The following is a 14304-nucleotide window of genomic DNA, read 5'->3' on the forward strand; positions in this document are numbered from 1 at the left end:
CGCAGGCAGGCAACAAAACATTATGTAGCCTAGCAAGCACTAGCACGAGCGGTTGTACGTAAACATGCCAGCGTTCTGTCGAATCATACTCTAAAGTTTCGGTGTGTGAAGTAATTTAATTACAATAAAGTAATTCAATAATAGTAAGTTAGCACCCATTATTTCTGTCGTCATGTAATGTTGGTTTGACCTGACTGATTAGAATACATGACCTGACAAGAGAACATTTTTGAAGATACTCAGTATAGACTACACAAGTATATACAGTAAATGGACAAGTCATTTCAATAGACACATTGCTCCATCTTGTGATCCGATCGGTGATCGGTTATTGTTTTTTTTAAACTCGCTGATCGGCCCCAAAAATCCTGATCCTGTAAAGCCTACTTTTAGGTATATAATGATTTTCTTTCCTCATTTTGTTTACAGTTAGTGCGTTGTCTTTTGTTGTCTTCTTTTCTCACTCCCCTCTAGAAACCTTATTCTGTTCGACTGATCGACTCTGATTCTCCACAAATATCCATTAAAATACTAAGAAACCACAGCGGCAGCTTAAAACGTGTGATACAGTAATACTGTTCCGGCATAAAGTCGATACAGATCCTCATTTCTGCTTGACCCAACAGCCGAACAGGACAAAAATAAATAAAAATTATTTTATACATTACACCAGATGCTGCCGTCACGCATTTCATTTTCTGATCGAGGGAAACTTTGTTGCTGTGTAACAACACACAGTGTTTAAGCACTAGCCTGCTGTGCTATATATATTCAGTTATGGCTCGGATTGGGGCTAGGAATAATGTATTCGCCATTAGAATCAATTTGCAAATTACAATGAAAGAGAGAATATGAAATTACAATTTTCGCATTCGATTGGAAGCGAATGAACTCACATCTTATTCTGACAGGAAGTCTGACTTACTGCTGCAGCTGTACAGTAGCCCCAGTAGTATAATATGTAACGTATCACGGAGTTGTCTCCGGTGAGAAAAGAATCTTTGCGGAACGAAGCGTCCCATGAGGAGAAGCGGAACGTATGTTCATGGCAGACTGCGGCAGATGAATTGGATAAAGTTATGCAAGATTCATTCAACACATCGTGGTAAATGATTGAAGAGAGCTACGACTAACTATCAGCTAAGCTAGCTGGTAGTAGAAAATGTTGCCAGCCAGCGGGACGTAAGCATTTTTTGGCACTGAGACCCGCTTAAACAGACCTCGGCCACGGCAATGGATCATGATGATTAAAGTAAGTCATTTTAAACTAACAAGAAGCATTTTGCCAACTGCTTTTTTCCTGAGGGAAAATGTATCCGTTGCTAGCTTTCTTTACGTTGTGACTAAATGTGCGACCTCAAAAAACTGCGAACAGGACTTAAACAGGGGGCTATAAATAGCCTTCAAATAATCAAATTGTATATTTGTTGGACTATTATTTTGGAATAGTACGAGTAATAATACGAATAGTAAGAGATCAAATTGATTCAATAATCGGTTGTTTATGTCGTTACGAATAGCGAGTGACAAAATACACCCTGAGTCTGACCCTTAGCTCTGATGTACCAATTTTGCAGGATATCTGTTTGAAAAATGCTCGTGACTAACCCCCACTCGCTGATTCTTGGGGCGCAGACTGAGGTGTCACTGGTTAGGGAAGACGTGGGTGGTGGGACAGGATGAGTCGTGGGCACACCGACTGCAGTCATCTGTGGCCAGGCTGCTTGTACCAGGAGCTGCTGACCCCGATTAGACCAGGCTGGCTGTAAGACCAGAGAAATTCTCAATAATTACGTTGACACCTGAGGTAGGATTTTTAATACGGCCATCATACAGATGCTTTATGTTGGAGAAAAAATTTATTAAAATATATATTTTTAAATAAATACATAAATACCCAATGCTAGTATGAACATATTGTTTGTAGTTATAGTTCATGTCATACCTGTGTTATTACACTAGGCCTCACTTGGAGAGCCTGGATAGGAGGAGCCTGAGGTACCATAGGAACTGAGTACCTGACTGATTGGTTAAGGTTACCTTTAAAAGAGAAAAACAAAACAAATCAAGGCCATTTCGAAATGGTCTGCTCGGGATGAAACTATCGATAAACAGTTAATACTACAGTTTCAAATTTTAATAAACAATAATACTCTTGCGTCTTTGATAGTAGTTGTCTGAACTGCTCTGCAGCCGGGTTCTCGTTGATTCTGTGAGGCAGCGTGTGCACAGTAGTGCAACAATAGTGAGAGCATAGGCAGCTAAGAGGATACACTGATTGTTATTATGCTCCCAACGTGCTCGAAAATCATCACAGATTAGGTCATGTCTTTGTCCGCACGATATTCCAGATACTTATAAATTATCAACAAACATCAGTGTTGCTCCAATTGTGCATATTTGTGTTTATTTGCCTCACTCGGTGATCTGGACAACAAACATGAATCCCGTTTACATGCTTGTGTCAAAAAAAGAGAAGAGCTATATATTTATACTTTTGGTATTAAAAATAAAATGTTGCAATGCTTTGTGTGTCTGCATATATGTTTTTGTTTAAACTTGTGATAATACTCATAACTACTATAATTTTGGTCACAATAATAGTAACATTGACATTTTCATCTCTATGATCTGTATACCTTGAATGCTGGGTGGACAAAGAAGAATGGGTGGGAAGGAGTCACTGCATCCAAACTGACCATTTCTCGCTGTTAGCGCAATCCCAGGACGCAACACTGAAGAAGCTGATTGTGTAATAGGCTGCGTTGCAAACAGTGAAAGAGAAAACAGTAAGACTGGTATGGGTGTTTATTTTGGGGGGCCAAAACAAATGATTACCGCAAAAAGTGAAAAATTGCAACACTTCACCTGAGTGTGAACGGGTATGTTGCTGTAGCCCAGAGGGAGACCAGAGGAAGCCGTGGGACCAACAGGAGGTCTTGAGAAATGAATGGTGTTGTGGTTCAATGCATCAAAAACTGTACTGTTGGGGCGGCCATGACACATATCCATTATGCGAAAAGATGACTGCACACTGAAGAGAATAGAGCAGAATAGTGGTTAGATAAAGGTGGTAATCTACACAATTAACATGGCATTATTTGTAACTGAACACATTTTTAGATGAGTTAAAGTACTGTAACAGATAGACTTAAAATAAAGTAAAAGATAAAGTGCATGGTTTTTGTTTTTTTCCAAATCCTTTGCTTGCAATAACTACATCAAGCGTGTCTGAGCCATTGACATATATTGCATTTTGTTTTGTGATTTTTTTTTTCCCCCCCAGGCTGAAAACCAGATTCTTTCAGTTGTTGTTTGTTCAATCTTTTCTTTAGCAGGAATAATACATGCTCCATAGGTTTATCTTGTGATTTACTTGTCCATTATAAAACCTTCCACATCTTTACCCTGATCAAATTATCTGTTGTTTTGACTCATTGAAGGATCCCCAAATTAGTTTGATTGCATTTTTCTTTAAATTGGAAGAGAAAATGTTTGTGCTTTTAGAAACAAAAACAGTGTCGTTTTCAAGAAATTCCACACAGACACCTTTTCAGGCTAAAAACATAAAAAATAGTGTCATGTAAATGACTATTTAATTGGAATAACAATATTTCAAACATGTCTTATTTAAACTTACCTTTGATCAATCCCTTTAGACATAGTATATGGGCAATATGTAAATCTGTGTCAAAGTCAGTTATCAGAGGCTTACTGGTTACTATGTGCGTGTTCCAACAGATGAGTCATCGTGAGGAAAGGGTGACTGAGAACATTGGAGGGAACAGTTCGGTCCTCTGCATCTATCAGCAGCATGGTCTTTAGTAGGGAGACAAACTCTCTCCTGTCGGTTTTCTCTGCCTGCACGTCACTGTTGTCGGGACTCAACACGAAGTTCACCTGAAAGGAAAAGACACTGAAACACTCAGGGGAAAAATACATAGCACTGTAACCCCATTTGCTTATAATATTGAAGGATATTTTTGAGTGAGGAACAATTTATTATTGTTAGGCTAGAACCTTACTTGCTCCCCTACGAACATATGAACATGTAAATAGATGAATAATAATTAAGACTTACTTGTGCAATATCATCCAGACAGCTGAAAATATATTTTCTGGCTTCTTTGGATTTAAGTCCTGTCTCTTTCTCATGCTCTTGTGTTGTCTGACAAAAAACACAAATGTACAAAACATAAAAATAGGGTATAAAAACTAAAAGGCCTTAATGAGGGTTGGGTGGGAAACATGTATATACTGTAATTTCGTGTATAAAGCGCATTTCTTTCCCCCAAAAAACTGTCAAAAGTCAATAGTGTGCATTATACATAGGTATAGGGGAAAATGAAAGAAAAACCCTCACATTTTAGAAATGTATGCCGCCATCAAGAGATTATGAAAAAGTTGTACACTTTCATTCTAGTATGCCACCTAGAGGTAATGGAGGTAATGAAAAACGTGTAGCCTACACTTTCATTCCAATATGACAGGGGTACGCATGACTGCATATATGTCCAGTTGTGCTCATAAGTTTACATACGCTGGCAGAATTAGTGAAATATATACAGTGGGTATGTAAAGTATTCAGACCCCCTTAAATTTTACACTCTTTTTTTATATTGCAGCCATTTGTTAAAATTATTTAAGTAGATTCTTTTCCACATGAATGTACACACAGCACCGCATCTTGACAGAAAAAAGGAATTGTTGAAAGTTTTGCAGGTTTATTAAAAAAGAAAAACTGAAATATCACACAGCCGTAAGTATTCAGACCCTTTGCTCAGTATTAAGTAGAAGCGCCCTTTTGAGCTAATACAGCCATGAGTCTTTTTGGGAATTATGCAACAAGTTTTTCACACCTGGATTTGGGAATAATCTGCCATTCCTCCTTGCATATCCTCTCCAGTTCTGTCAGGTTGGATGGTTCTACACCTTCATTGGAGTCTAGCTGTGTTTGATTATACTGATTGGACTTGATTAGGAAAGCCACACACCTGTCTATATAAGACCTTACAGCTCACAGTGCATGTCAGAGCAAATGAGAATCATGAGGTCAAAGGAACTGCCTGAAGAGCTCAGAAACAGAATTGTGTGGCAAGGCACAGATCTGGAAGACGTTTGGGACAACCAGAACCCTTCCTAGAGCTGGCCGTCCGGCCAAACTGAGCAATTGGGGAAGAAGAGCCTTGGTGAGGGAGGTAAAGAAGAACCCAAAGAGTCTGTGGCTGAGTTCCAGAGATGCAGTCAGGAGATGGGCAAAAGTTCTAGAAAGTCCACCATCACTGCAGCCCTCCACCAGTCAGGGCTTTATGGCAGAGTAGCTCAATGGAAGCCTCTCCTCAGTGCAAGACAAAGCCCGCATGGAGTTTGCTAAAAAACACCTGAAGGACTCCAAGATGGTGAGAAATAAGATTCTCTGGTCTGATGAGACCAAGATAAAATTGTTGGCCTTAATTGTAAGTGGCATGTGTGGAGAAAACCAGGCACTGCTCATCATCACCTGTCAGATACAGTCCCAACAGTGAAGCATGGTGTTGGCAGCATCATGCTGTGGGGTGTTTTTCCAGCTCCAGGGACAGGGAGACTGGTTGCAATCGAAGGAAAGATGAATGCGGCCAAGTACAGGGATATCCTGGACGAAAACCTTCTCCAGAGTGCTCAGAACCTCAAACTGGGCCGAACGTTCACCTTCAAAAAAGACAATGGCCCTAAGCACACAGCTAAAATACCGAAGGAGTGGCTTCAAAACAACTCAGTGACTGTTTTTGAATGGCTGTGAATTTCAAAATAAGAGCAGGTAAATAAAAATTAAGTATTACGTGTTAAAATAAAGTGCTTAACTGGAATAATTATTTGAAAAAACTAACAAAATACAGATAATACTTCGTATTTTGATCATATGGGTAGAAGCAAAATCATGCATTGTAAAAATGCATTATACATAGAAAGGTTTTTCCAGAATTTTTAGGTCAACTTTGGGGGTGCGTGTTATACACAAGAAATTACGGTACATACATTGGCTATAAAAGTCTACAAAAATCCCAGGTTTTTGTCCTATTAAAAAAGATAACCAAGATAAATCATTTCAAAACAATTTTCACCATGAATGTGACCTACAAGGGGGGGGGGGGCACACAACATCTTAAAACTGGGGATTTGAATGTATTCAGAATTGACCAATCACATTTAAATCATGTTAAATGGGAGGCAGCACGTCTCCAATGAATCCAAAATATAATTCAGCTGTTCTAGGTGGCTTGTCCTAGCATTTATTTATTTACTTATTTATTTTACTTTCTAGCAGAAGCCTGACAGTTTTGTGATGACAATGACTGCTATTTGTAACAGTTCATAATTCCCTTAACCTTGGCTAAAGCCCCAGTTTTAGCTGAAGACAGCCCAAAGCATGAAGCTGCCACCACCATGCTTCATTGTATGCATGGTGTTACTTTGGTGATGAGAAAAATTGTGTTCGCACCAAACATACCTTTTGGAATTACAGCCAAAACGTTCACCCTTGTTTTCATCAGACCATAACAAAATCTCCCCAACATGTGGGAAAATGTTCGGGACCGATGAAACCAAGGCTGTCTGTTCAATGGGAATACAAACCACCACAGGTCCATGTCACATTGCCACTGTACTGACAGACGTACAGTTTGACCTGAGGTGGCTCAGAGAAGAAAAATGGGCTCTCTTTCATAAGCAATCCCAATATGAAAACAAACATACTGTGTCCCATCTTTCAATTTATGGTACACTTTGAAAGTAAAGACTTCCATTTGGTTAAAATTGACGATATGAGAGCACTCTTTGAGGACAAGATACAAGGTGGATGTACGTATATTTTCATTTGTGTGCATGTACTTTAAGTCTCCAAGAGGGGTGAGAGGATTCTGACTCTTTACAGAAGAAACGGGAGGTCTTGGTGCCCTTGTTGAGCAGGTGCTCCGCAGGTAGGCCTTGAGTCTGAGAGATGAAGCGGATCTGACAAAACAGAAAAAAAACATAACGCATGCACCTGAATTAAAGTTTGGTGGGATGTGAAAAAAAATAATTGGGTAGAAACTGATTTAAATTTCACTGATAAATTCTGGCCATCCAGTTTCTGAATGCACTGGGCTTTTTTACAACGCAAACACAAAAAGTTCAACCAGCATTGGAATCAAGACCTCCTGAACATGCACAAAATGGTCCCCACTGTGTCCATGTACAGTCCATGATCAAGCTTATGGTTATAAATATATTTTGCTGTGTAGAATGATAAGCAGTGAGCCGTGGCAATGGGCAGCATACTTTGGAGAGCTAGAGGGCACCTGTGAGCAAGTCCTAGCATGCCCACTAGAACAAATCTGACTGCTGTGCAAACATTTTGTGAATAAGACTGCTCAAGTTTTTTTTCCTTTCAGAATTCATATGCTGAGAAAATGATAACTCTGTTTCTGATCCTCACATAGTTTTCTTATAGTCAAACACAGTGATACAGTGTCACTGCGACTATGTTGTAGACCTTTCCCAGGCTACCGCTCCCTCATGGGAGGAATGAAGTTGGAGTCCCTGTTGTGGAGTTAAGACCACACAACACTGTAGCCCATTGCCAAGAACAATTTCCTGATTCATTTAGCATTTATACGGATTCCATAATGGATTTGACTTTCATCATACAGCGAGAAAGAAAGATCAAGGAGTCATGAAACTAATGATCATATACAATACAAGTTCAAAAGTTGACGGTTTACTTGTTACTTGGATGGCATCTCCTTGGAAAAAATACTTTTGTACAAACTTTTTTTTCCATCTCTCCCACCAACTACGATCATAGTGCACAGTTATATTTATAAATGGTGATACAAAATGTATAGTGAATGTGTGTTAGTAAAGAATATTACCTGATCGTATTCCAAAGCACCGGGGTAAAGGGGCCAGCCTAGGAAGAGCTCAGCTATAACGCATCCCAATGACCACATATCAATAGCTTCACAAAATGGCAGGCCCAAAATAATCTCTGGCGCTCTGAAACGGAATTAAAAAAAAAAAAAAAAAAAAACAGGTCATTAACAGGTTACCTCTTGGAGCTGCTTGCAACATATCAAGTAGCGGGACCCACAAAAGATCATTTTACAGGACCTTTCAGAGATGCTTGCTTGGCAACATTTGCTGATTAATGGTCAATCTATAGGTCAACGATCTAAAATAACAACTCAGTGAAGTAGAAATAGCTTCTTAAATGACTCACAGTGCAGATGTAAATTATTCTGAACCAATTACCGCATTTCAATAACCATGCACAATCATTTTGTGGAGAACAGGGGGAAAAAAATGGAACATAACTTTGCCATATAATATCTACAATAATACAGTACCAACATGTTATTAAACAATAAAAAAATGCATTGTAGCTATATTATTTTATGTTATGATTTTTCCAATAATTTGAATATATACAATTGAAAGACCACTGTTGGCTTTTTGCAAGAAATATTTGTTGGTAAATATTTATCAAATTTAAATTGGTTAATGTTTTAATTTTAAATTATTTAATACATTTATTTATACATTGCTTCCATTTTGTTTTAATAAAAGCTAATGGAAGTAATGGCATCATATCATGGAAATAATTGGAGATGCCCACCCCTACTTTCATTGTTCCAAATACGTGTAACCGGATAGCTGATTTTACAGAAAGTGATTTTACGTCTAAAGATGGTGAGATCAACAGTATCCATATTTACAGTAAAATAGGTTAAATGTAGCTGTTGAGCCAGACCCTCTCTATTTTTCAAAGTAGCAATACAAGCGCTTTTCTGAGTCTGCTTTCAACAAACAATTACAAACAGCAAAAAGGCCGCCAGTTGGTTGAAGTGTGGACTGTAATGGAGCACACATTTGAGCCAAGCGGCAGTGACGATTTAGTCAACCTTAATGACACAGCACAGCAGCATTCAACACAATGTCTGTAACTCTTGTGTAAATGAGGTCCCAAAGGGTGAATATTACAGTAACCACAACAGTCATGCTCTTTCTTTACAAGTATTTACTTTGCCAAGTATTTTTGCTAAATGCAGCAGACTGCCTGTAAAGAAGACCATACCTTTTCTTTAAAAAAAAAAATGGCAGTACTGTCCAGTACTTTCAAATGATGATATCTGATATATTTGACTGACAACACTGAAGCAGTAGTATACCTCTACGAGTAATTTTGTGAGTCAATTGCTCAATTCAAACAAGACGAGTAAACCTGTAACAGTAATAAGAGGCAGCTGTCTGAAAACAATCATTAGGCCTGGACACAGTCTCCAAGCAATGGTGCTAGAAATAGCAGCCACTGCTGTGACGAACACAGGGGAAAATGACAGTTACCAAGCAACAATTAGACCAAAGACTGCAGTAACAGTATTATACTGGTAGAAATGGGCCCATTGCTTGCCATTGTACATGTGTGTGTGTCAAGAAGTGGGTGGCTGTGCATGGGTGTCAGCATGTACAGAAAGAAACTGCACTTTTTCTGGCTTATTTGCCCAGGAAGAGGGAATAACAGCCATTTCCTATCAATTCTATGACAGGAAAAAGCTCGATTATGCAACGCAACAATGAGTATGATGCAAAGTTTTTGTTTGTTCAGTCGAGAAACAATGTGCCAAATGCATTGTTCAACGTTATGATAAACAAGGGAACATTTCATTTTAAAAAATAGAAAATATAAATAAATCTCAAAACTGAGCATTTCTCATAGCTCATCATAGAGCAGGATGGGATTCATTAATTACCCAGCTGTAGAGCAAACACCCCACATAAAGTGTTGGTGCAAGAGTTGTGCTACGCCATTTACATTTGTTTGTTCAGAAATGAGAGCAAACTGAGGCTTAAGTGGAGCAATAAAGCTTATTTTTAATTGTCATGCACAGTGAAACCCCACATATCCGCGGTTCGGCATTCGCAAATCTGAAGAAGCAATAAAAGTATAACTGGAGCCATCATGTGGAATTTTTGTGCTGTTGTTGGTTGAAATCATTGGCAGCCGTGGCCCAATGGTTAAGATCATCGCCTGCCACTGTGGGGGACCTAGGTTCAAGACCCCGACTGGACCATGCACCAACATCCCTCGGACTCACGGCTGTGGTTTCCTTGAGCAAGACACTGATACCCCGAAATGCTCCCCAGGCGCTTCAGCTGCCCCCTTCTCCAGTGTGTTCCACTAACGTGTATGTGTTCACTGAGATGGGTTAAATGCAGAGAACAAATTTCGTGTGCATGCATGCATGTTCATGACAATAAAAGGTGATTCTTCTTCATGTTTGTTGTACTAGAGGGGCTACAAATTCCTTGTGTGTTTTGGACATACTTGGCAAATAAAGATGATTCTGATTCTGATAAGCTGTCCTGTTTTGTTGGCGGTCTTGAATGCACCTCATGCTCAATCAAAGTGAAATTTTGTTTTTCTTACCAATGCAGCGACTGTGTTACTTTGCTGTTAAAATGTGCCTTAACTCCGTAACATTTACGATTGTGTGTGAATGCCGTGATGTTAGTTTAATGACATTCTGTTTGTGTAAAGTGATAGTGTGACTATTTAATTGCCCGTGTGGGATGTCATGTAGGTTTGTGCTGCTAGCATGTTGTTTAGGCTAGTATTCTTGCTAATACTATTGATGAGCCACGTGTGGTGGTGGTTTGTGTTGAATGATTCAACCACTAAACACAGTTGTTTATGTGCCATGGGTTGATTGTGTACATGCTAGAAGCATGGTGTTGATGCTTGATGAGCCCCTTCGTTTTTAAGTAGTTTGCCACCGTCTTGTGGCATATACACAATTACAAACCCCTTTCCAGTTAATGATTTCATGGAATTCTATCCATCCATCCATTTTCTGTACCGCTTATCGTCACTAGAGTCACGTGTGTGCTGGAGCCTATCCCAGCTATCTGTGGGCGAGAGGCGGTGTACACCCTGAACTGGTCCCCCAGCCAATCGCAGGACACATATAAACAAACAACCATTCACACTCACATTCACTCCTACGGGCAATTTATAGTTTTCAATTAACCTACCATGCATGTTTTTGGGTTGTGGGAGGAAACCGGAGTACCTGGAGAAAACCCATGCAGGTATGGGGAGAACATGCAAACTCCACACAGGCAAGGCCAGATTTGATCCCGGGTCCTCAGAACTGTGAGGCAGATGTGCCAACCAGTCGGTCACCGTGCCACCTGTTTTCATGGAATGCTTTACTAAAAAAAAAAAAATTGAGCTCATAAGGAATGAGATGAAGGACACCGGTGCCTCAAGCCCGGTTGAATTTTACGATCACCGAGACTAATATGAGCACTATTGCGGATACCAGTCTGGCTATCTGCTCTCATTTTGAGGAGGTATCCCTTGACAGAATCACAACCGACAGACAGACAGACAACATGCTTACTCGACCCTCTCCCTGGGAAACTCGTTAAAGAGCTGTTTTTAATCTTAGAACCTTCAATCCTATATTTAACTGTATTGCGCTGTACCTGCAGCTTTCACGAAAGCCATTTTTGTCCTTTACTCAAAAGACTCAACCTCGACCCTGAGAGTCTTGGTAATTATTGGCCGGTGTCAAATCTCCCATTTATTTAAAACGATTCTTGAAAAAAATTGTAATATAACAGCTTAATGATCACATGGCCTCTAGCAATCTACTTGAACATCTTCAATCCAGATTCAGGGCAGCGCGCTCTACTGAAACGGCCCTTGCAAAAGTGACGAATGATCTTTTACTAGCTATGGATTGTGACACCTCATCAATACTATTATTACTCAACCTCGGAATTGCCTTTGATACCGTTGATCACAATATATTACTCGATTGCCTCCAAATGCTTATCGGTTTTACAAGCCCAGTAGTTTCTTGGTTTAGATCTTATCTTTCCGTTAGGACACACCGTATAATTCATGGTACTGTGACCTTCTAAGTATTATAACTTGTGGAGTCCGCAGGGATCAGTACTCTGCCCTCTTTTGTTCAGTATTCATATGATTCCGCTTGGCGATATCATATGCAAATATATGATTAGCTTTCACTGTTACGCCGACAATACTCAGCTATACATTCCACTAAAACTAACCAGCCCACGCAACTGCGCTAATCTGGAGTTGTGTCTTGCTGAGATTCAACAGTTGATGTCCTGTAACTTTCTACTCCTTAACCCTGATAAAATTGAGCTGTTGATTATTGTCCCTGCTAAACATAGCCACTTGTTTAAGGACACCACTCTTGAGTTTTGACAAAAGCCCCATTACCCAAAGTGAGTCAGCAAAAAATCTTGGAGTTATATTTTACTCAAGTCTGTCCATTCAAAAGCACATTAAAAATATGACCAAAACTGCATTTTTTTCATTTTCGGATTATTGCTAAAATATGGCCCATCCTATATGCTAGTGACGCAGAAATAATACTCCACGCATTTGTTAGGTCTGTCCTCAACTATTGTTATGTGCTAACTTTATGGTCTTCCTATGTCTAGTATAAAAAAACGTGTCGTTAGTACAAAACACTGAAGCAAGACTTGACCAGGATGAGAAAGTTTGATCATATTACCCCCATTCTGGCCAACTTGCATTGATTCCCGGTCTAATTGATATGTGATTTTAAGGTCCTGTTACTTACTCATAAAATATTACATGGGTTAACACCCTTTTATCTCGCTGATTTAGTTGTACCGTATGTTCCGTCCCAAAACCTACGCTCGCAAACCGCTGGTCTTTTGGTGACGACGAGAGCCAGAAAGAAGTCCAGAGGCTCTCGAGCATTTTCTATTTGGCTCCAGTACTCTGGAATGCCCTACTCACAGATATAAGAGCTGCTACCTCAAGTAAAAAAAAATAATTCCAGACTTAAGACTTATTTCTACTCTTTGGCATTTAGTTAAAGTACATGTGTAGGCCTGTTTTACTGCCGCTTGTCTTATCTCCTCCGCTATCGTCTTCTGCTCGGAGAGAGGGCTTGGTAACGGTGATCGAATCTGAGGTTGTTGCTGTTTGGGTTCTGGACCGACTTAGTTCTGAGGTGGACCACTTCCCCCGGAGACATTGCCATGGAGGATTCTGCTTTGACCGACCAGGCCAGGTCCTGAGGCAGAACCACAGAAGGCGTCTGCCCTGCGGCGCCTTTTCCCTCTTTTTCCCACTTATGCTACCTTAACGAACATTGTACAGCATCTTGCCATCGTAATGAAAATTGCACAGCACCAGATTATTTGATAAATGTTGTCCACTCAACATCACAGGCAATACAGGAACCCACCCATTCAAAAGGCCACACACTCTGGAACTTGTTTTACATTGTGGCCAGGACCCCTATAATGATTTAACTAAGGATATCTCTGTGTCAGACCAGAAACTGGCTTTATATAAAATTGTTTTATCCCAGCCAGTTTCTATCATCAACACACCTGTCTTCCAAGGTGTTATTAATTCAATGTCTGCTAGCAGGTTTTTTGTTTTGTTTTACTTTTTAAAACTGCGTCTTTAACTGCCTTCAACCTAGATCTTAACACAGACGAGCTCATCTCTCTTTTTAATGAGTTATCCACATCCGTCTTGCACGCTATTGCACCTTTTAAAATGAAGAAAGCATCTAAAACACAGCAGCCCTGGTTCACAGAAGCCACACTCATTTAAGAGAATCTGTACAAGAAATGAAAGAAAATGGAAGAAAACGGGGTAGAAGATATCTTACAATAATTGAAAAGAATCACTGAAAAATTACCAGAAGGCAGTTAAAGAGATCAATTAAAGCCTAGAATTTTATTTGAAGTTTTACAATCTGTCACTAATCCCCCAACTCTCTATTTTAATGACCCCTCCGTGGAACTATGTGACAAGTTTCTATCCTTTGTTATCTCTAAGGTCAGGGACATTAGGCAAGGTATATACCCCCCAGACCAAAGAATTCTCACTAACAGGGATAGTCAGTGCCATCTTTACAGTTTTGAGGCAGTGTCCCTCCCCCTCTTTTCTGTTGCTTCATATGAGACCAACTACATGCAGCCTCGACTCCATTCCAACAAGGTTTCTCAGCGGTTTTTAACACTGTTGGTCCAACCATTATAATCAAATACTAATAGTTCTCTGGCTAAGCGTGTAGTCCCCTCTGCTTTTAAACATGCGGTGATCCAACCTCTTTTAAATAAACCCAAAATATATCCTTCTTTTAATAATTTTAGACTGATTTCAAAACTTCTATCCAAAGTTTTCGAGAAGGTGGTTTCTACAGGTGTCTTTTAACAGCCTCTTTGAGAAATTTCAATCCGGTTTTAGAGCTGGTATTA

General features: G+C 39.7%; 1 protein-coding gene across 2 annotated transcripts in view; it reads right to left on the reverse strand.

The window, feature by feature from the left end:
- The window catches only part of LOC133477559 (homeodomain-interacting protein kinase 3-like), a 56547-nt gene that overhangs the window by 14814 nt on the left and 27429 nt on the right, over positions 1-14304 (reverse strand). For both annotated transcript variants that reach the window (XM_061772381.1, XM_061772380.1), the window contains exons 5-12: positions 7890-8013; positions 6868-6987; positions 4082-4168; positions 3716-3900; positions 2869-3034; positions 2640-2760; positions 1946-2040; positions 1609-1763 (exon numbers count right to left, since the gene is read on the reverse strand). In XM_061772381.1, the coding sequence (XP_061628365.1) occupies positions 1609-1763; positions 1946-2040; positions 2640-2760; positions 2869-3034; positions 3716-3900; positions 4082-4168; positions 6868-6987; positions 7890-8013 (1053 nt within the window). The remainder of the gene's footprint in view (positions 1-1608; positions 1764-1945; positions 2041-2639; positions 2761-2868; positions 3035-3715; positions 3901-4081; positions 4169-6867; positions 6988-7889; positions 8014-14304) is intronic.

This window comes from Phyllopteryx taeniolatus, chromosome 5 (assembly GCF_024500385.1).
Source record: "Phyllopteryx taeniolatus isolate TA_2022b chromosome 5, UOR_Ptae_1.2, whole genome shotgun sequence".
In the NCBI taxonomy this organism is placed as follows: domain Eukaryota; kingdom Metazoa; phylum Chordata; class Actinopteri; order Syngnathiformes; family Syngnathidae; genus Phyllopteryx; species Phyllopteryx taeniolatus.